A 20,293-nucleotide genomic window follows, 5' to 3' on the forward strand; every position below is an offset into this window, starting at 1 on the left:
CATATATGACTGTTTTGCGATTTCAATTTATTTAGACTTTTGAGGTCTAATACAGATTGTGAAATATTTTAACTTAATCGTAACTTAATGATTTTAAAGATCAAGTAACATTTTCTCCATATCTTCTGGTGTAAGTCTCTTTTCTAACATTCCGGAAATTGTATAGCATTGTTTTCCCTTGTATGTTTTTATTGTTTAGAAAAAATGAGTGAGACTGAAGGATCCTGAGTAGACTTTGCTAAAAACAGACACGTCGTTTAGCTTATTTTCTATGCATCAGGATTCGCTTACTTATTTTTGAACTTTGCATAGTTCTGTTAATTCTGCCTTCTCCAAGCTCCACCCCTTCCTTTTAAAAGTTACTTTGTGTGCAAAAGTTCATGCTCATGAGAAGTCCTGGCTTAAAATTACAACTGAAGACAGTGATTTCCTCTTTAACCTCAGAATAGTTATTTCTGCATGGGCATTATTAGTTCTAGTTTCTCCACACTGTCCCACCAATGTGTTACAGTTCAGACCTGAGGGATCACCTCTACGTGTGCGTCTACCCAGCACCCTAAACTTGAGATAAGATATGCAATTTGCACTATGCAAATTGCATATCTTATTTTGACTGTATTTCAAAATAGCTTATTTTGAAATTTGGCACATCTACACAGTGCTAAATTTTGAAATAAAGTGCTATTTTGGCACATCCCTTACCCCTCGTGGAACAAGGGTTACAGGAATGCTGAAATAGCGCACCCGTTATTTAAAAAAATACTGGAGGTATCTTGAAATAGCAACCCCGCATCTTTTAAACGTGCCCGTTATTTTGAAAAATATTTTGAAATAATGGGCATATTTAAAAGATGTGGGGTAGCTATTTCAGGATACCTCCATTATCCCGAAATAGCCCCACTATCTTGATGTACCTAAAGGTGCAAGGTGCAAGTTTGTTCTCCATGTCTTTTCAAGACAGCCTCTTTGATGTGATTCTCAACAAAGGGTGCCAATAGAAGTGGGGACCTACCCATTATATAGAGATCACCAACTCTTATTATATTAGCTACTCACCAGGCACTGGATAGTAAAAACTTTTGGTCACTTTGACATTGGCTGGATTTAAATTAATGATCCAGAGGTGAAAGGCTCTGTAGCTCAATTACCAGTGCCTCTAAGCATTCCACCTCCTACCTCACTCCTTCTCGATAAACTGTGGACTTTGAAACAAAATATCAAAATTGTTAGACTGTGTCTCTCTCAGTCTTTCCCTCCCTCCTTTCTTCTGCTTGCTTTTAAGGTAATGTTATGTTCACATGTTAATTGAGCTGCTCCTGCTCTCATTGAAGTTAACGGAAAAACTCCTATTGACTTTAATTAGGGGTAAGATCAGAAGGCAGTGCTGTATTCCTGGTTTTCGTAACTACTTATGAATTGTAATTTAACATATAAACTAAGGATGTTAAGGAGTAGTCGACTATTTGATAAGCAAATGTTTATCGGATACTTGAGTCGACTAGTTGCTCCTCCCCTCTCCCCTTCTGCCTCTATCAGATAGAGGCAGCAAAGTGGGGGGGAGAAGAGGAGGTATGGGCTTCGTGCGGTGCTGCTGCTTTGAAATGCCATGGCAGCATTTCAAAGTGGCAGCGCTGCATGGAGCCTTGGGTAAGCTGGGGACTCCCTAGCTGACTCCGGGCTCCGTGCGGCATTTCCACGGAATCTCTATTTCCAACCTGTTTGTGCCCTGTCTCTGCAAGGTCCCCAGGCAGCCTGCTTAGAACCCTCTTTACATGCTGCTCCCCGCCCTAGGTCCTGCCCCACAGGGAGAGTAGGGCTTCTCTGTTCCCTAGGCACCCTCCTCTTCTGAGCTACCTCTCTGGCAGGGTTTGCTGAAGCCTCTGCAGCCTGGTTCCTTAACCCCTTCCTGCCCATGCGGTAGCCAGGGGACAGAAGACAGTGGGGTTATGTTGGTGGCCAGCAGCAGCTTGGAGGTGTTAGCTGCCTTTCAACATTTTGGGAGCAGGAAAGGACAAGCTGCTTTTAGCCATAAGGGAGTGGGAGATGAGAGAGAAGAAATGACCTTGGGAAATACATGGGACAGGTCATCCCTACCCCTACCTCATCCGCCCTTCAGCTAGAAGCAGTTCCCATCGCTTCCCTCCATGTCAAAAGACTGCTGCTTGCCACACCACATTCTGGCCTGAGCCCCAGCTGAAATCTGGGGAGAGAGGCCTGTGATCTTGCATGCTCCCCACATGTTGCCTAGAGAAGACGCAGTGCTGTGTACCAGGTGAGGTTGGTCCATCCTGAGGGCCCAACCAGGCATGGAGGATGGAGAACACTAGGTGGAGAGGCTTGGGTCAGGTCGGTCACGCATCTCCACCCCCGTGTGAGAGAGGTGTATAGGATGTTTGTGTGTCACCTCTCCCTGTGAACATTTGCACTGCATAGTTCTGATTGATCACCATTGAACTTGCTTGAATAGGAGCAATTTTACCAGGTGTCCTGTGTTCAGCATAGGGAAATATGGTCACACTATCTACTGATATTAGGAATGTGAAAGGTTAACCAGTAAGCACCATTATGCTTACCAGTTCCAGTTAACCGTTAACCAGTGGGGGCTGGGCCCCACAAGAGGCCCACCGCATACAGGGCCCCGGTGCCCTGCAGGCAGGGGCTGCCCCGGCAGAGCAGCCTCTGTCCACGGGGATTCCAGGCATCCTGCAGGCTGGGGTTGCTCTGGCGTCAGGAGTCTAGGTGCCCCGGTGGTGGGGGAGAGGGATACTCCAGCCCTACCTCGGCAGGGGGGCTGCTCCATAATGTTTAACCAATTACTGTACATGGGATTAAATGGAATTTTACATCCATAACTGATATAATCTTAGTCAACCATGGAATTTCTATCCATGGAGATTCTAATGGGATTGTTTGATTAATTGAAGATTTGTATTGTATTTGACTGTGCTTTCTTTTATATACAGCAGTAGCTCTCCAACTTTCCAGACTACTGTTTTGCACACCCTGAAATTTTATCTCACTTAAATACCACTTGCTTACAAAATCAGACATAAAAACACAAAAAGTATCCTAACACACTCTTACTGACAAATTACTTGCTTTCTTATATTTACTGTATCATTCTAAAATAAATTAATTTGAATATAAATATTATAGTTACATTTGAATGTATAGTATACAAAGCAGTATTAAGATGTCATGGCATGAAATTTTATTTTGTATGGAGTTCACTAATGCTTTTTACATAGCCTGTTATAAAACTAGGCAAATATCTAGAGGAGCTGATGTACCCCCAGAAGGCCTGTGTATACGCCACAAGGTACTCATACCTTTGGTTGAGAACCACTGACATACCGTGCCACTTCTCCACCAGTGTGACCTACTATTATACCCATTTATTTTATGCCAAACACCCACGAAATGACAACAAAAATACATTGATAATAATCTAAATTTACAAATGGGCAAATTAACTAAAATACCGTTTGACAACTTATTAAAACTTCGTGTAACAATATTTATTGTGTATATTTTGACGTGTTGGTGACAATTTGGATTTTTAACGGTAACAGAGCTTTATTTTTTTAATCTCCATGCCTATGCTCATTAAATAATTAATGTCTGACCCATAATGTCTGACATCCCTCACATAACGTCCCATAACTGTGAAAACTTAATATAGAAAAAGATGCTTAAAAATAAACATCAATATTATCCATCAAAATTAAATTTGCCAAGCTTGCCCATGTCCATGAAAGGCACTTTATAAAATACAGTGAATTGTTCTTGATATTGTTTCCATAAGAGAGAAATTAAACTGCAAGTTCATCGACCATGCTGTTTTCCATACCATGCATGTTTTTTCACATTTGTCTTTACTAATTAGGAATGCTTTGGAGGTAAAACCTATTTGAGCTTACATAATACTGTTCTGCTAACATGCATCCAAACTAAGAGACAAATGAATACTAACTTTGCCCTAGTCTCCTGTGTGAAAACGAATGCACATTCTAATGGAAATTTTTGTTTTCATTTTGGAATCCAATTCTTCCTTATTATATTTGTCATTTCTCTGACAGAGCAAGGTTTGGCAAATACTGTTGTTGAGATTTGATACCTTCTTTCACTGGATAAACAGAAGGTCTCCAATAATGTCATTTTTATTTGAGTGACTTTAAAAGTGACCTGGAATAAACACCACCATGCGCCCAGGTCATCAGACATCACATAATAGTATTTCATAAACTTTTAGAAAGAGACAGAAGTAATATTTCAAGCATGTAATGTAGTCTCCACAAAGCTTGTGTCAAGCATTAAAGCACTCACAACTCCAGCTGAAGTCAATACAAAACATTTACTAGTTTAGTGCCCACATACTTTCTTTCAGTATTCACCATACTACAGCAGGTCTCACTCTCTCAAAATATGGCAAAGAACTGTAAATTAATTGTGGTATTTTCTTTTACTTGCAAGTTATATTCTTTCAATTGATTAGATTTAGTTTATGGTATGGAAGCTGATTCATACTATATTCTGTTTAGTTTCAATAAAAATAATTATTTAAAAGTGAAAAGAAATATAAATTTATTTCTAAACCTAGTTTGTAAGCAAATATTTCCGTGAATGAGTTATTCAGGTGGAATGTTGCTGTTCATTCAGAACCCTCTACAGCTAGTCATCTCTTTTCTAACCATGTTCATAATCTATCACGAATATTAATGCACTATAGAGGTGTCTACAATAGTCTTTTCTCTCACACAACTTAGTTACAATTAAAAAGTGGTTGTATTGCCTCATTTAGGACACTAGATCTATTTTGAGAAAATTGTCACGCTCACTTACCTTGAGACAACCAGTGGTAGAATCAACATTTTCAGCATCCGCATCAATAACTCCCCGGGGAATTGGAAATAACTAATTTCCTACAAATATATGGAGAGATGTGTTTATGGTTTTGATGTGTAAGATTGTCTTTCTTGACAAGGCATGTTACAGCTGCTGGTAAGGCTGATGTGATAAAATTGTACAGTTTATATTACTTGCAAGTAGTGCATATCATTTCAAGTGGTATAGATGGAAGAAATCAGGGATTTTTTAAAATAACTAGGACTATGTGTTGTTTAGGAGAAAATAAAATAAACTTTGTTTTACTTGGACACTTTGAAATATTGTGAATCTAAAAGAAAATGAACAGACAAAAATAATTCTGCCATAACAGTACAATAAAATAGGTGCTAGCGAGAATTCGTTAGTCACAGACACCTGTCCTAATGATCAGTAAAATCTCCATCCCCCTCAATAGTTCCTCCATATTAATGTAATTTCATTGTGCCATCTGCATACCAAAGCACTCAATAAATAAATAAATAGACCCGTTTTAGGCCTTTATTAATAGGCTTCACTGCATAATCTCTTTATGCCACATTTTGCTCATTTCATTCTATGTGCATGAAGCTACTTTTTGGATATAGAAGTTTTTCAACTTGGACTAGCAGCAGATGACGACAAAACTGGTTTAAAGATCACATATTTTTAAGTAGCATAACTTGTATAAAATAGTAATATTCTATTTTTTTTTTTTGGTTAAACATTCAGATTAGTAGAGGTGTGTTTCAATAGAAATCCCGTATTCTTGGTCTTTTGTAAATGGGACATTCTAATTCGGTTCCTATAAAATATATTCAGTGTGAAATAAATACCTGTTTCTCTGGATATGTTAAGCATAAAAAATGTCTTTGTGTTTACATTACATGTTCTGCTACAAATTCAGATAGCATGTATTCTGACATTGTTAACATGCTACACTGTTACCATTTCCATAGCCTACAATGCTGTAATTCATTCACTTTTATGCATACTTGTAATGTTATAAAGTGCTTCTTAAGGAGACTTGCCGTGTCAAAATGACAGTTTGTTCAACATAGACTGTATATAAAATCTATAGAAAGACCCAAAGAAAACGTGGGAGGCTCCTATCAAATTACTATCACACTAACAAATTCATTGAAATACTCATCCTTCAAGTGCCGTAGGTTATTTTTTCCCACTATTTTATTACCTAACTGACATTTTCTGCCCAGTGCCACACTCATTTATTACTGACCTGCTGAGAAAGACGCCTGGTCCTGAGGAAGAATCCAAGAAGACATCCCACTATGACAGACAATACTGACAGAATGAGCAAACCATTTCTTTTACAAACATCCTTGACCCGAGCCAACATTGCATCAAAAGCCACTGCCATGCTGTCCTCAGTGCTCTTTGGAGAAGAATCAGCATCCCATGGAGAGAGACCTTACTAGTTTCCTTTGTTAGAATAGACAGCTCCCGCTCTGTATAGATCAGATCAAAGCGCTTGCAGAACTGCTTAGCTGACCTGCAAGGTCACCCTCTGCCAATAGCCATCAAGCATGCTGCTGGCATTATTGTTCCAAATTAATACCAACAATCCTATTATTGACTACATCATTAAGAACCTGGAAGAAGATTAAGGAGCTCTGGAAAACTAGAACAGAATGTAGTAGTATTTCTAAAACAAGAGTGAGTCAACACAGAGTGAGGCCCACGTGAATGAAAAGAATATTTTGTGCATTCCTCTCCCCTTGAAGCATGATAGTGAAAGTTATGCATTTAAATGGGACAGAAATTATGTTTGTCATACAGTACACATACTAATGGGCAGGGCAAGTAACACTTTGAACCAGACTATCACAACACGGCAGGCCAGGTGACATTGAACTTCATTATCTAAAGCAGGTCTGGTTTTTACTGTTAGTAAATGTGGTTAGCAAAAGGCTGGATAAGTACAATTATAAACTGCATTATCAAACCAGTATTACTGGATAAAAACTTAAAAGTTTTGGTTACAGTACTTGATATTTTTCATCTTGAGAGTGGAATGATTTCACTTTTCTCCCTTCTACTGTCTTAATTAGACCAGGGGCCAATTTACTGTCAGAGGATTATCAGACTAACCTTTATGAATCTATCCTTTCCTCTGGTATTTCTGACCATCCCATTCATTCAATTTAAACATAGATTTCTTAAGTTGTATAATGAATGTCTTATACTATCATAACCATCCACTACATTGTGGATTACAATATTGTTAGTATAGTCTGAATCATAACCCTAGCATTCTGGAAGGTTTCTAGAAACAATCTATAACACTGTACAGTGCATTTGGAGGATTTATAAGATTATATTTAGCACTATAGCTGAGCACACTATATATGAGATTTGTAGAAAGAACTATGAGGAAATTAATAATTATGTATACAGCACACCGTTTGGATGGTAAATATGGCATGAGGCCACACACTGAATGATGAGACCAAAAAGAAATATGGACTAAAAATAAATAATATAAAATAACAATAAAGTATAAATATAGTAATCAGCAGTGAGCTGCACTCCTCCATCTTGTGCACTGAATGAGACAAGAGTCCAGAAAGAAAAAGTATGTGATCATGTAATTTAAAAACTGTATCACAAAGCATATACACAAGAGGGCCAAATTAAGGTTGCACAGGCAATTTTAATTCTGGAGTAACCTAACTTTTGGGTACTTGACATTGCAACTTTAACATTCTTTTAACATAGAACTTTCTAACATGTAATTTCTTGTGTTTTTAAAAAAGCAACTCTCTTCCCCCAAAATGCTACTATATGGAATCATACTGGTCCTCACATGGATTACAGCAGAATTGAAACATGGTAGGCTCCTATCAAATTACTCCTATCAAATGTCCACAGCACATACAGTTTTTACTTGAGCAATGTACAATCAGTGTAACAGTGCAATCAATAGCAGTAGGAGAGCCAGCAACTAGAGTAGGATGTGACACACACTTTAGCAGTGGCATTTCACCAAGGGCAGTGAATTACGTGGGCCTGTGGTGCTTGGGCTCCAGGAATATTCCAAGCCCAGGAGCCTGGCTCCACCAATGTTAAGGGCCTTGTATCTTCCCTGGCCCCCCCATGCTTCCCCTGAGCTTCCCCCAGTCCCACCTACCACCTCTGTGCACCTCCCCCAAATGTCCCTGCCTACCCTGAGCAATAAGCAGCTCCCCCACAGCTCTGCATGCATTGCCACAGCCAACTACAAGGGTGTGGTACCAGGGGAAAGCTGGGGCAACTACTATGGCTGAGGAGGGAGGAGAAGAGGAGGTGCATGATAGCCACATCCAGCAGCATCCAACTCTAGGGGGGAGGCCTTATCCTGGCTGGATCTCCTGGGCAATAGTCTGGGGGGGCTTGGGTGAATGTCATTTTGTGGGAGAAGGCAAACAGAGAAGGGTCCCTCCCCAGGAGCTCACTGCTGCCAGTGGGGAGAGGGCTGAGGTGTCCTCCTCACTGTTGCCCTGCCTTGACTCTGGGACAGCCTGCTTGCTCACCCCCAAACTTCTCATCCCTCTGTATAATCAATTAATCAGTTTTCCCTTTTGTTCCTGTGGGTCTTTCACAGAGCAACAAGGGAGAGAAAATTTTAAGAATATATTGTAAAAAGTAGTTTAAAACCACAAAAAGCTGTAAGGGGAACTAAATGGCAAGAATAGTCCTTGAAACTACTGTTAAGTTAAACCTTTTAAAAAAAACCTAAAATTTCACGTCAAAAGTGCTTCTTTACTTATAGTTTCATTCTCTGAACATTTTAAAAACATTTTGGAGGTTTTTGTTATATAAGTTGAGAAAGTGGCATATTCGCCAAGGTATTTTCAGCTTGGTAATTTAATTAATAAAACTATTACTGAAGTGCACAATGACTAATTCCTTGAAATATTTACGTGACTTGAGATAGTACTCAGAAATCAGTGTAATAGTGGATATTGTGTCCTGGGCTGAAACAGGAGTAGGAAACAGGAGTAGGAGTAGGAAGAGGTGGGATGAACTGACAATAAGTGGAATATTAAACATATTAGAAAAGAGATTTTTTTTTGGAAATAAAGAATCTTCACTATTTGTGGATTTTTAATTTGCTGTGGGATGCTTGCATCTGAATTAATACTTCACTCATCTGTCTGGCTGTGTCTACATTGGTGCGTTCTTGTGCCAAAGCAGCCACTTTTGTGCAAAAACTTGCTGCCTGTCTACACTGGCTGCGAGAACTTGCACAAGAACACTGATGTTCTAATGTGTGAAATCAGTGCGTCTTGTGAAAGAACTATGATGCTCCCACTCAGGAATAAGCCCTCTTGCACAACTGTTCTTGCACAAGAGGCCAGTGTAGACAGGCAACATGAATTTCTTGCACAAGAAAGCCCGATGGCTAAAATGGCCATCAGAGCTTTCTTGCGCAAGAGAGCGCCTACACTGGCACGGATGCTCTTGCACAAAAGCACATCTCTTGCGCAAAGGCACATGCCAGTGTAGACGCTCTCTTGCGCAAATACTTTAATGCAAGAACTCTTGCATTAAAGAGTATTTGCGCAAGATCATGCCAATGTAGACATAGCCTCTGAGTGAGATTTGCTGCTGTAATTTTAGCATCAAAGGTGTTAGAGATGGAAACGACCCCTTAGTAGATCTTCTTGGTCACACCCTTATCTATTGACGATTGCACCTAATACCCGATGTGTCCAGTTACAATATTTCCTGTCAAACATATTTTACTTCAGTGTGCTCTATATTAAAGCACATAAGTGGGAATAAGTCTTTATTTTCTGTTCTGCTACTGATTCGTATGACTTTGTGCAAGTGACTTACTGATGCAGTGCCTCATTTCCCCCATCTACTTCTCTAAGTAGGAGAGGCAGAGTGTAAATTTGCTTGTACTGCACTCTGACATCCTCCGCTGGAAGGCCCCCGCGAGTGCAAAGTATTGTGGTTGTTACAAAGTAGTCTGTAGCTCCCCTCATGTATCCCTTTGCTCTGACATCTTCAAAACTACCTTGAAAGCCACTGCACACACGCTTGCCAAACCCTGGCTTGAGGTCCCATGGTTATTGCTTGGCTTGAGTACCGATCCAGGATGGCTTTTGCTTTTAGAGAAAAGGTACACAGTCAGCACTGCCCCTAAGGCTTGTAAACATAATTAGCGGGATATTGAAAGTTACCCTCACCTTACAAACAACTAGTCCTGTGGCACCAGCTTAACAGGTGAGTGTGTGTAGGTGTCTCTCTGTGTGTAACACGTGTGTGTACGTGTCTCTCTGTCACACGTGGGTGTGTGTGTGTGTACGTACGTACTTGTGTCTCTGTGTGTAACACGTATGTGTGTACGTGTCTCTGTGTGTGTACGTGTCTCTCTGTGCGTAACATATGTGTGTACGTGTCTTTGTGTAACACGTGTGTGTATGTCTGTCATATGTGTGTACGTGTCTGTGTGTCACACGTGTGTATGTGTGTGTGTGTACGTGTCTGTGTGTCACACGTGTGTATGTGTGTGTGTGTACGTGTCTGTGTGTCACACGTGTGTATGTGTGTGTGTACGTGTCTCTGTGTCACACGTGTGTGTGTACGTCTCTCTGTGTGTGCGTGTTTCTCTGTGTAGCACGTGTGTGTATCAAGAGCTTTCCTAGTTTAATTACCGCCCCTCAGCTACTCCATACTTCTCCGACCAGCGAGCCCTCGCTGCGCACACGGGGGGCACAAGCCAGGGAACCCCCGGGGGCGGCGCGGGGCTGGAGGCCGGGGGAAGGCTGGAAGGGCCAGGCTGGGTGGAGGTCCAGCCACAGGCGGGAGCCGGAGCTCTGACGGGCTCAGCGGCGCCGGGAGGCAGAGTCCGCCCCGCGTCAGGGCGGGCAGGGCAGCGGGCGGAGTCAGCGAGGGAGGCTGGGCTCGGCAAACATGGCGACCCGCCGGCTGCTGCTCTCCCCTGCCGCCGGCCTGCGGCGGGCACAGGCTCTGGGCGCCTCGGCGGCCCCTGGGCTGCGGCGGGGCTACGGCAGCGCCGACTCCTCCCAGTACCTGCAGCGCAGCGTCGTGCCCACCATGCACTATCAGAAGAGCCTGCCCCGGTAAGGCCCCCCCGGGACTCCCTGCAGCCCGAAGCCCCGTTCGGAGCCCCCCGCCCCATGGCAGAGCCGCTGGTCTCCCTTTCGGCTCCCAGGGATCCTTGCATGACAGACCCTGCTCCCCCTACCCACAGACCCCCCCCCCCCCATCTTCCTCCGAGCCTCCCAACCAAACTGGGTCCTTCCTCTGAGTCCCCCCATCACCGCAGGGTTCCTGTTCCACTCCCAGTTTGGGACCCCTGCCCTCCCTTAAGCCACTCTACTCTGGGACACTACACCTTCTGAGCCCCCCATAGCAGGTAAGGGAGTCCTAGGCATCCTTAAGAACTGAGCCTCAAGGAACTCGATCCTCTCTGCTACTCCTCCACCTGCATTTCCCTCTGCCAAGGAAAGGCCCATCTCCTTTCCTCTGCCCAGCTAAGGGAGCCTCTTTCTCTGGTGATTGCCGTATCTGACACCCATTTTCTCCTTCTCCTGTCTAGGACAGTCCCTTTCCCCTGGTAAGGGAGTCCTGCATCTCTGCATTTCAGAAATGATGGCTGAGGGCTTTAAAAGCTCATTGCTATACACAGCAGCATTCTCCCACATCAGAGAGGAAATGCACCCTGTTAAAACAACAGCATCCTTCTCCAATGCAAAGTAGACAGCCCTATGACTAAATACACAGCTTAATTGCTGGGGACAACTTTCTTATTCTGAACAACAGGTTTATGGTTTATGGTGAAGCCTTAGTAGCACACTTCTGTTGGCTCATGTCTAATTTGAGAGACTACAAGTACACAGCAGATGGAATCAACAGTCTTAGACCAGTCAATATGTATTGGTTGCAGATTGCTAGCTACACCCTTAATGTAGCTAATGAATGAGGCAAGGCAGGTGCTGAAAGTGCGTGTAACAAGGTACAAGATACTGTCTTTGGGATGGGCTACAGTATAGGATGTACGTGAAAGGTCAGTGCTAACAGGGAACTGACTTTGCTCTTTGCTACTAATATTCAAGTTTAAACTGACATCTTAAAAATTATATTTTAATTATAACCTCTATCTCTTACCTACCATTGTTTAATACACAGTATTACAAAGGAAAGATATTAGAGAAAACAAATTTCCTTCTCCCCCCATTTGTTTACTTTGTACATTGGACAACATTTCCTGTATAATCAGCTATGTTGTTTCATTATACCGTACTTCATTTCCCCACTTGTTTGTGGAGCTCTTTCACAGAGCAAGAGAAGAAAAAGAAGTGGGTTTTTTTTAATAGAAATATGGCTGTAAACACAAAAATCATAATGTGTTATCAAGGGAATATAGTTCTGTCACACCTGAAAGTTAAAAAGAATCTCATTAAGGGTATGTCTACTATCAAAGTTATTCCAGGATAGTTACCCTATGTCTTAACAAGCCACCTGTTATTTCAAAATATTTTTTGAAATAATGGGTGTGCTATTTTGGCGTCCTGGAAACCCTCATTCCACGAAGGTTAAGGGATGTCTCGAAATAGCACATTTTTATGAAATTTGGTGCTATGCAGACTGCACCAAATTTCAAAATAGCCTATTTTGAAATAAACTCAAAATAAGCTACGCAATTTATGTAGCACAAATTGTGTATCTTATTTCAAATTTAGAGAGCAGTGTAGACCTAGCCCCTAAGAGGTAAAATGGTTTGCACTGGAACAAGGTGAAAATGGATTTCATATTTTGGTTCCACTGAGTGTTGCAAAGAAACTGGTTAGAAATTTCACAAGGAATCAAAATATTTCATGCCTAGCAGTGTATAAAATTATGGAGAAGGATCTATGGGTTGGTTACTTGTAAAACAAGTTCCTGTTTTTTTGTCATGCGTAATTATAGAGCAGTCAATTAACTTACAAACACAATGGTATTTTAAGCATCTTTACTATCAAAGTTTTAACAAGAACATTTTAATTTGCCTTTTTAAATCTCTCCTTCAGGTTGCCAATTCCCAAACTAGAAGATACTATTAGAAGGTATCTGAATGCCCAGAAGCCTCTCTTAGATGATGATCAATTCAGGTATGGATGCACAGAAAACCAAACGATGCTTCCATGTACAACAGATCTTCCACTACAACATATTAGAAGATTCATCTTTTAAAAAAATGCCTGGAGACAGCATTTTGACTGTCTGATTGATTGTTTTAGGAAAACTAAAGAACTTGGCCACGGTTTTGAACATGGAGCTGGAAGAGAATTGCATGAGCAGCTGGTTGCTCAAGACAAGCAGAACAAACATACTAGTTACATCTCAGGTAGGAAGGTTTATAGTGGGATAAAGAAGAGATTCATTTGGAATAGACTTGTTTGATGATAATTCATAATGCTATGAATAAGAGATTAATATTTAAGCTCATTATGGTTTACACTCAGAAATAAGATATGAAAACTCCCTTTGACAATGTCTGAGCTAATTACAAACTGTCTCAGGTGGAGAAAAAAGAAGGCACTTCACAAAACATTAATATACTTAGGCTCTCCCATTGTCACCTAGCAGAAATCTCAACCGCAACAAGGTTTCCAAAAACACATTTTCATTTGGAAAAAAGTAACTGCCAGCACACTAGCAAAATATAATATGAAAAGAAAAGTGTAGCACAGGAAGAACAATGGTGCTATCAAAATCAGATGGAGGCGAGATATGCCAGACACTGTACTTTTAATATACAGTTTATTAATGCGACAAAAGATTTGTCTGTCCATATAATCAGAACACGCTGGTGAAAAGAACATTTGCTGAGTATTGAGGTCCACTCTGATAGAACACTGCGTATGCTGTAATGCCGTGGTGGGCAATAATTTTTGCAGGGAGGACACTTCATGAATTTTGAGAGGCAGTCACAGGTTGGTTCCGCCCTCTGGAAGAGGCATGGCCTCAGGTGGAAGGGGCGGGGGCTTCAGGTGGGAAGGGGTGGTGCCAAGTAGGTGCTGCACGCACCTGGTGGGGTGGGGGGAGACTTTGTGCAACCCCCCACCCTCAGGCCAATCAGAGCCTGAAGGTGGGGGAGCATTCAAAGTCTTTCGTGCCCCTGGCAGGGAGGAGGAGATTTCATGCGCTTCCCTGTCCCCAGACCAATCAGGACCTTGGGACAGGGAAGTGCACAAAGTCATTTGCTGTTCAAAACAGTTGGTGGCTCCCTCTAGGCGATGTGCACCCCGGCAGAGAGAGGGAGCCATCAACTTAAGACAGCGAATGACTTTGCACATGCCTCCGCCCGCAGGTCTGGATTGACCTGGAGGTGGTGGGGTGGCAGGGCAGGCCCCGGGCTGAATCAAACAGCTTGGTGGGCCAGATCCAGCCCGTGGTCCATATCTTCCCTACCCCTGCTGTAGTGCCTACGTGCTAATGGAATTGGTGAAGGATGATGTGGGATCACTGTACCAAAATATCCTCAGGTGTGGCATATTGTTCAAGAGTAGAACATGTTGCTATCTATGTAGGAAGCTCTTGTGTCCTGAATGTTCTTTCCCTTGTTAAAGAAAAAAAGTCATGCTTCTATAGGAGGTTGAGAGAGACTGTAGTGAAAACATAATTTACTGTTTTAAAAAAATAGTAATTACAAATATTAATAAAAGTATATTCCAGTGTTTATACTTTTTCATGCTTCTTCAGCTAGTAAGCTCTATAAGAAAACTATCCCATGTGTAGTTACAATCATGAATCTGAATTCTCAGTAAAGTTGGAAAAGGTTGGACTGATGGGAGGTGTAAAGAGCCTTAAAAAATGCAGAGCATTATTCTTTTAAAGAACGAGAAAAGGAAAGACTCAGAGAGGAAGACCAGAATAAAGAAAAGGAGAGAAAGCACATAAGACAAAATGAAGGAGATGAAACAGAGAGAGAGAGGGAAAGAAAAGCAAGAGAAAGCATAGCTTTTAGGTTAGTGAATTTATGTATGTATTTATTCATGTTACTTCCTATGGCTTTCAAATGTAAATTATTTTAGTGTTTGTGGAAGACGTTGGGTAGACAGCAATGGAGTCTGATACTATATCCAGTACAGCACAAGCTACAGTAGTGTAATCTTCTCCCCATATTGTTCTGACTTTGGGTTCAATCCTTAAGACTACCAGTAAGGGTGCCAGTTTTGATAGTATGTATTTGGATTGCACTGAGAACCACCAATTTCTCACATAGGACAGCTTGACCAACATTTTGATAGGAATGACTTAAGGCTTGTCTCCACTACACAGTGAATGAATTGATGCTGCAGTGAGAGATCCACTGATGGTGGATTTATCGTGTCTGCTTTGAAGCAATAAATCAGCCTCTAAGCACTCTCCTGTTGACTCCAGTATTCCACCAGGACAAAAAGAATAGGTGGAGTTAATGGGAGAGCATCAGCTGCTGACCTTCCTATATGGAAGATTCCACAGTAAGAACACCAACTTCAACGATGCTATTCATGTAGTTGAACTAGAGTAGCTTAGATTGACAGGGCTGAGGGGGATTTAGTGTAAACTAAGCCTTACACTCATAACTGCCATGCCCAGTTATAATGTGGAGGGGAAATGTGGCAGATTACTGTTAATTGGTTTTCTTGATCATTATTATTATTTAAATGGATTGTGTCTTTTTAAATTCTTGCAGAAGCTGTAGCTGGCCCTCTTTTCCCCTGACATTCAAGTCCTCTTCATTTTTTTGTTTCCATAAGTGTAACAAAATTATTATTATGAGGAGCAAGAATTAGTAAAAAGGCTTAAGCCATGGTGAGGAGTGGGTTATAAAACCTTACATGGATACTAGCTAGTCTTTCACCTATGGAGATATAGGCTTCAATTAGAGCTGAAAATGTGTGGGTTATTTGAATCCTCAGTGGGAATTACAAATTGCTGCAGGAAAGGAATGCAGAAGGGAAGAACTGAAGAGACAGGCAGAAGTAAGTGGAAAAAAAAGAGAAAGAAGGATGAGAAAGGAAGGGAAATGGGACAAAAATAAGGATGTTTTCCCAGTGAATGATGCAACATAAAAGCCATGCTGCACTCTAGATCTTTGTGCAAAGTTCCCACTGACATCAATAGAAGGACCATTTCTGATGTTGCCCTAGTGTACTCCTGCCCATGGATTGTAATTAAATACAGATGTTGGAGCTCTCTCCCGAATTAGTTTGATATATAATATAGGTGGTTGTAAACAGGGCTTTCACAGTTAACCAACTGTACCTGTATTAATCTGTTTCTCAACTCTCCATTTTTAGGTCCCTGGTTTGATATGTATCTAAGTTCACGTGACTCTGTTGTTTTGAATTTTAACCCATTTATGTGTTTCAACCCTGACCCAAAAGTTGAATATAATGATCAGCTCACACGCGCAACTAACATGACTGTTTCTGCCATACGTTTCCTGAAAACCCTCCGGGCTGGCTATCTGGAGCCAGAGGTTTTTCACCTCAATCCAGACAAAAGTGACACTCAAACCTTCAAGAGACTCATTCGATTTGTGCCTTCATCTCTCTCGTGGTTTGGTGCTTACATGGTCAATGCATACCCCTTAGATATGTCTCAATACTTCAGGCTTTTCAATTCCACACGATTGCCTAAGCTCAATCGAGATGAGCTTTTCACAAATGAAAAAGCAAAGCACTTGCTGGTGCTCAGAAATGGGAATTTTTACATATTTGATGTCCTTGATAGAGATGGGAATATAGTGAAGCCTTCTGAAATACAAGCCCACCTGAAATACATACTTAGTGACAGTAGTCCAGCCCCAGCTTTCCCTCTTGCATATTTGCCCAGTGAAAACAGAGACATTTGGGCACTACTGAGACAGAAGCTACTCTCTAATGGCAATGAGGAAGTCCTCCAAAAAGTGGATTCTGCTGTCTTCTGTCTATGTTTAGATGACTTCCCCATTAAAGACCTTGTGCACTTGTCCCACAACATGTTGCATGGAGATGGTGTTAACCGCTGGTATGACAAATCCTTTAACCTTATTCTAACCAAAGATGGCAATGCGGCCATTCATTTTGAACATTCCTGGGGAGATGGTGTGGCTGTGTTAAGATTCCAGAATGAAGTGTTTAAAGACAGCACCCAGAATCCAGCAGTTACCCCACAATCTCAGCCTGCAGCAGTTGATTCTTCCAGCGCTGTGCAGAAACTCAACTTTAAGTTGAATGATGCCTTAAAAGCAGGAATTATCAAAGCCAAACAAAACTTTGATGCCACTATGGAAACATTGACTCTTGATGTTATGCAGTTTAAGAAAGGAGGCAAGGAATTTTTAAAGGAGAAGAAGGTAAGTCCTGATGCAGTGGCTCAGCTTTCTTTCCAGATGGCTTTCTTCCGGCAATATGGCCAGACTGTAGCTACATATGAGTCTTGCAGCACCGCAGCTTTCAAACACGGTCGCACAGAGACCATCCGTCCTACCTCCATCTATACAAAGAAGTGCGCAGAAGCTTTCATCAGGCAGCCTTCCAAACACAGCACAGAGGAACTTCAGCAAATGATTGCTGAGTGCTCAAAGTACCACGGACAGTTGACCAAAGAAGCTGCTATGGGTAAGTGTGAATAGTGATAAAGCATTCAACATTTCTTCATAAAATGAGTCCTAGCAGCTCATTAATGCTAAACTTTTACAGATGTCTCACTAAGTGTAATTAAATCTTGCTGGAGGTACTACCTTCATTCAAAAATTGTAGAATGCTAAATAGCAGCTGTGGTTTCCAGTTTAAAAAACATATTGTTCTTGTGATATATTTCTTAAGCAGGGAATGTCTTTGAGACCCTTATTTGCCCCCACCCCCGGCTGCCTCTCTGAGATAGAGGCAGCAAAGTGGGTGGGAGGGGTACTTCAAAGTGGCAGCGCTGCACAGTGGCACTGCCACTTTGAAACCCCAAGGCAGCCACTGCACACTGCTCACATCCTGGGACTCCCCAGCTGATCTCAGGTTCTGGGAAAATGCTGCAGGGAACCCGGGGTCAACTGGGAGTCCCCAGCTGACCCCGGGCTCCATGGTAGCTGCCCCTTTGAAACGCCAGAGCTGATCCGTGGACTAGTTGACATGTAAATTAACTGCATTTTAACATCCTTATGCTGGCCCGTATGTGGCAGCTATCTGAAGCAACTGGCTAATGCCTTGGAGAGTGCAACACACAAAGCAGGATTTTGAATTACTTTGTGTATCTGCCTGCAGGTGGTTCTGAGGCTTCTGTACAATCTTCTGTGGTTCTGTCTAACCTGGCCCTATTGCATATTAAAATGTCAGAATCAGAGCTTACTAAATTCTAGATTTTTAGTAAAAAAATGTAGTTTACAGGTCCTTTTCTGATTACGTATCTATCAGTGGCCTTCTTTTTATTATAATCTCTTTAGTAGTGGTTCAATAGTCTTTTCCTCTATAATTCCTGTTATTTAAAACACACTACATCAGACTCTATTTGAAAATAATATGAAAATATTTATTCCTTTTTTCAAACCTCATATTTTGATCATCTCCATTTAATTTCTCAACTATTGTTAAAATCCATGGAATTAACAGCAGCACGTTTAAAAACAAACGTTATAAAGTACTACTTCATGCAACACACAGTCAGCCTGTGAAACTCATTTCCTGGGATGCTGTGAAAGCCAAAAGTATAACTGGATTAAAAAAATAATTAAGTAAGTTTGTGTGATGGGTCCATCATTGGTTATTTAACCAAGATGACTAGGAACACAAACCCGAGTTCTGGGTGTCCCTAATGTTATGATTGCTAGAGGCAGGGACTGGATGACAAGCGATGGATCACTTACCTGATACTTGCCTTGTTGTGTTCATTCTTTTGGAAGTGCCTGGGATTGGCCACTGTTGGCACACAGGACACTGGCCTAAATGAACCATTGGTCTGATCCATCACAGCCATTTTATGTTCTTATTTTAACAGGTCAAGGATTTGACCGGCATTTGTTTAGTTTGCGTTATTTGGCAACTTCAAAAGGTATCCCGTTACCTGACCTCTACCAGGACCAAGCCTATGCTCAGCTTAATCACAACATTCTGTCCACAAGCACGTTGAGTAGCCCTGCTGTGAATATAGGAGGATTTGCTCCTGTGGTGCCGGATGGCTTTGGTGTAGGCTATGGAGTGCACGATGATTGGATTGGCTGCATTGTCTCATCTTATCCAGCCAGGAATGTGCATGAATTCATTCAGTGTGTTCATAAATCTCTGGAGGATATTTTTCATGTTTTAGAAGGCAAACACATCGACGGTTAGACACAGCAGGTCTGGGACACTTTTAATGCATACTATAAAATGTTTGGATCAACATCACTTCTGATCATGTGTGGCTGAAGATGGGAGAAAGTTGTTAGTGCTAATTCACTAAGTGTTTTGGCTGGGATTTTCAAGAGTTAAGTGCCCAGCATGAACTGAATGTTCAGGCGAGGCATCTTTTAAAAATCTTAGCCACTATAAAGAAATTAAGGGCAGGCATGTGATATTCAAAAATACTTAATTCTGGTATAAACTTTTAAGTAATATATTACAATGTATTCTTAAAATATCAGGCATTAAATATTGATTTCTAATAAAAAATTAATATTGCACAAGTGTTCATGTTTACAGTGGACATGAGAAACTACATTTGAACACTGTTGTAACATCTACAACTGTATTTAAAACTAAACACAAAAATGACAAATTGTAAATCCTGCATATGTGATATGCTCACTTACTAGATCTCATTATTTTTGTTAAATTTGAATAATTGTCAAACAAACTTCATTTTCTGTTGAAGCATTCCAATGTAATGACAAGTTTAAAAGAAAACCTGAAAATGTGACTTACACACTACTGGCAACTGTAATCATGTGTTAAACTGCTAAGAAACTGGTTGGAAAATGATGTTTAAATAAATTTACCTATGACATGGTTGCAGAAATGCTTTAGTAGTATCTCAGCATTAGGGATTTGAGAGTTGCTGGTGTGAAGAATTTACACTTTTAAAATAAGCATACACTTATTAGGAATAGTTGATGCTTTATAAATTAAGTTTATCTGTCTGCCCTATAATCATATTGAAAAATCATTTATCATTGTTTCTATAGGCAGGTGCTGCTTTTCTTTCCTAAATCTCTCTCCTCCTGTGGGGAGAAGGAATTACCACCAGGTACTTTCCTTAATGACTATTTCCTACCTCACATGAACGCTCCAGATTTCTTGCATGGCACACAAGTATCTGCTGGAACCTTTCAGTCTATTTCCCAAGGCAAGTGTCTTAAGAGTTTGCAGGTGTGAGATAAAGGCATTGGGCTCAAAGTGAAAGAAGGTGGTGGAGCTTTCCAGCAGCCACAGTAGAATTTCCTAAAGAACAGTAGTATCTGCTAGCTTTATTCAAG

The 20,293-nt window shown here is 41.2% G+C and overlaps 2 protein-coding genes across 3 annotated transcripts in view; one reads left to right on the forward strand and one right to left on the reverse strand.

Moving 5' to 3' along the window:
• The window catches only part of SLC1A7 (solute carrier family 1 member 7), a 104,972-nt gene extending 95,869 nt beyond the window's left edge, over nt 1-9,103 (reverse strand). The window contains exons 1-2 of the mRNA XM_006126383.4: nt 6,104-9,103; nt 4,843-4,922 (exon numbers count right to left, since the gene is read on the reverse strand). Of these exons, the coding sequence (XP_006126445.1) occupies nt 4,843-4,922; nt 6,104-6,244 (221 nt within the window). The 5' untranslated portion in view covers nt 6,245-9,103. The remainder of the gene's footprint in view (nt 1-4,842; nt 4,923-6,103) is intronic.
• Nucleotides 9,104-10,686: 1,583 nt separating this feature from the next.
• On the forward strand, nt 10,687-19,839 carry CPT2 (carnitine palmitoyltransferase 2). 2 transcript variants are annotated; one of them, XM_075935990.1, is made up of 5 exons: nt 10,687-10,958; nt 12,909-12,989; nt 13,119-13,225; nt 16,167-17,471; nt 18,838-19,839. In XM_075935990.1, the coding sequence occupies exons 1-5, from the start codon at nt 10,789-10,791 to the stop codon at nt 19,167-19,169; spliced, it is 1,995 nt and encodes a 664-aa protein (XP_075792105.1). In that variant the 5' UTR covers nt 10,687-10,788; the 3' UTR covers nt 19,170-19,839. The 2 variants fall into 2 exon arrangements, with proteins under 2 accessions (XP_075792105.1, XP_075792106.1); XM_075935991.1 differs by lacking the exon at nt 13,119-13,225 and having other exon boundaries at nt 10,820-10,958.
• The last annotated feature ends 454 nt before the right edge of the window (nt 19,840-20,293 follow it).

This window comes from Pelodiscus sinensis, chromosome 9, assembly GCF_049634645.1.
Source record: "Pelodiscus sinensis isolate JC-2024 chromosome 9, ASM4963464v1, whole genome shotgun sequence".
Lineage (NCBI taxonomy): Eukaryota > Metazoa > Chordata > Testudines > Trionychidae > Pelodiscus > Pelodiscus sinensis.

What these genes read in the sequence shown, in the direction of transcription:
- CPT2 (XM_075935990.1), top strand. Translation starts at nt 10,789, where the DNA reads ATGGCGACCCGCCGGCTGCTGCTCTCCCCTGCCGCCGGCCTGCGGCGG. An exon ending in ACATACTAGTTACATCTCAG is followed by an intron (nt 13,226 to 16,166) that starts GTAGGAAGGTTT and finishes CTCCATTTTTAG; the next exon opens with GTCCCTGGTTTGATATGTAT. An exon ending in GACCAAAGAAGCTGCTATGG is followed by an intron (nt 17,472 to 18,837) that starts GTAAGTGTGAAT and finishes TTATTTTAACAG; the next exon opens with GTCAAGGATTTGACCGGCAT.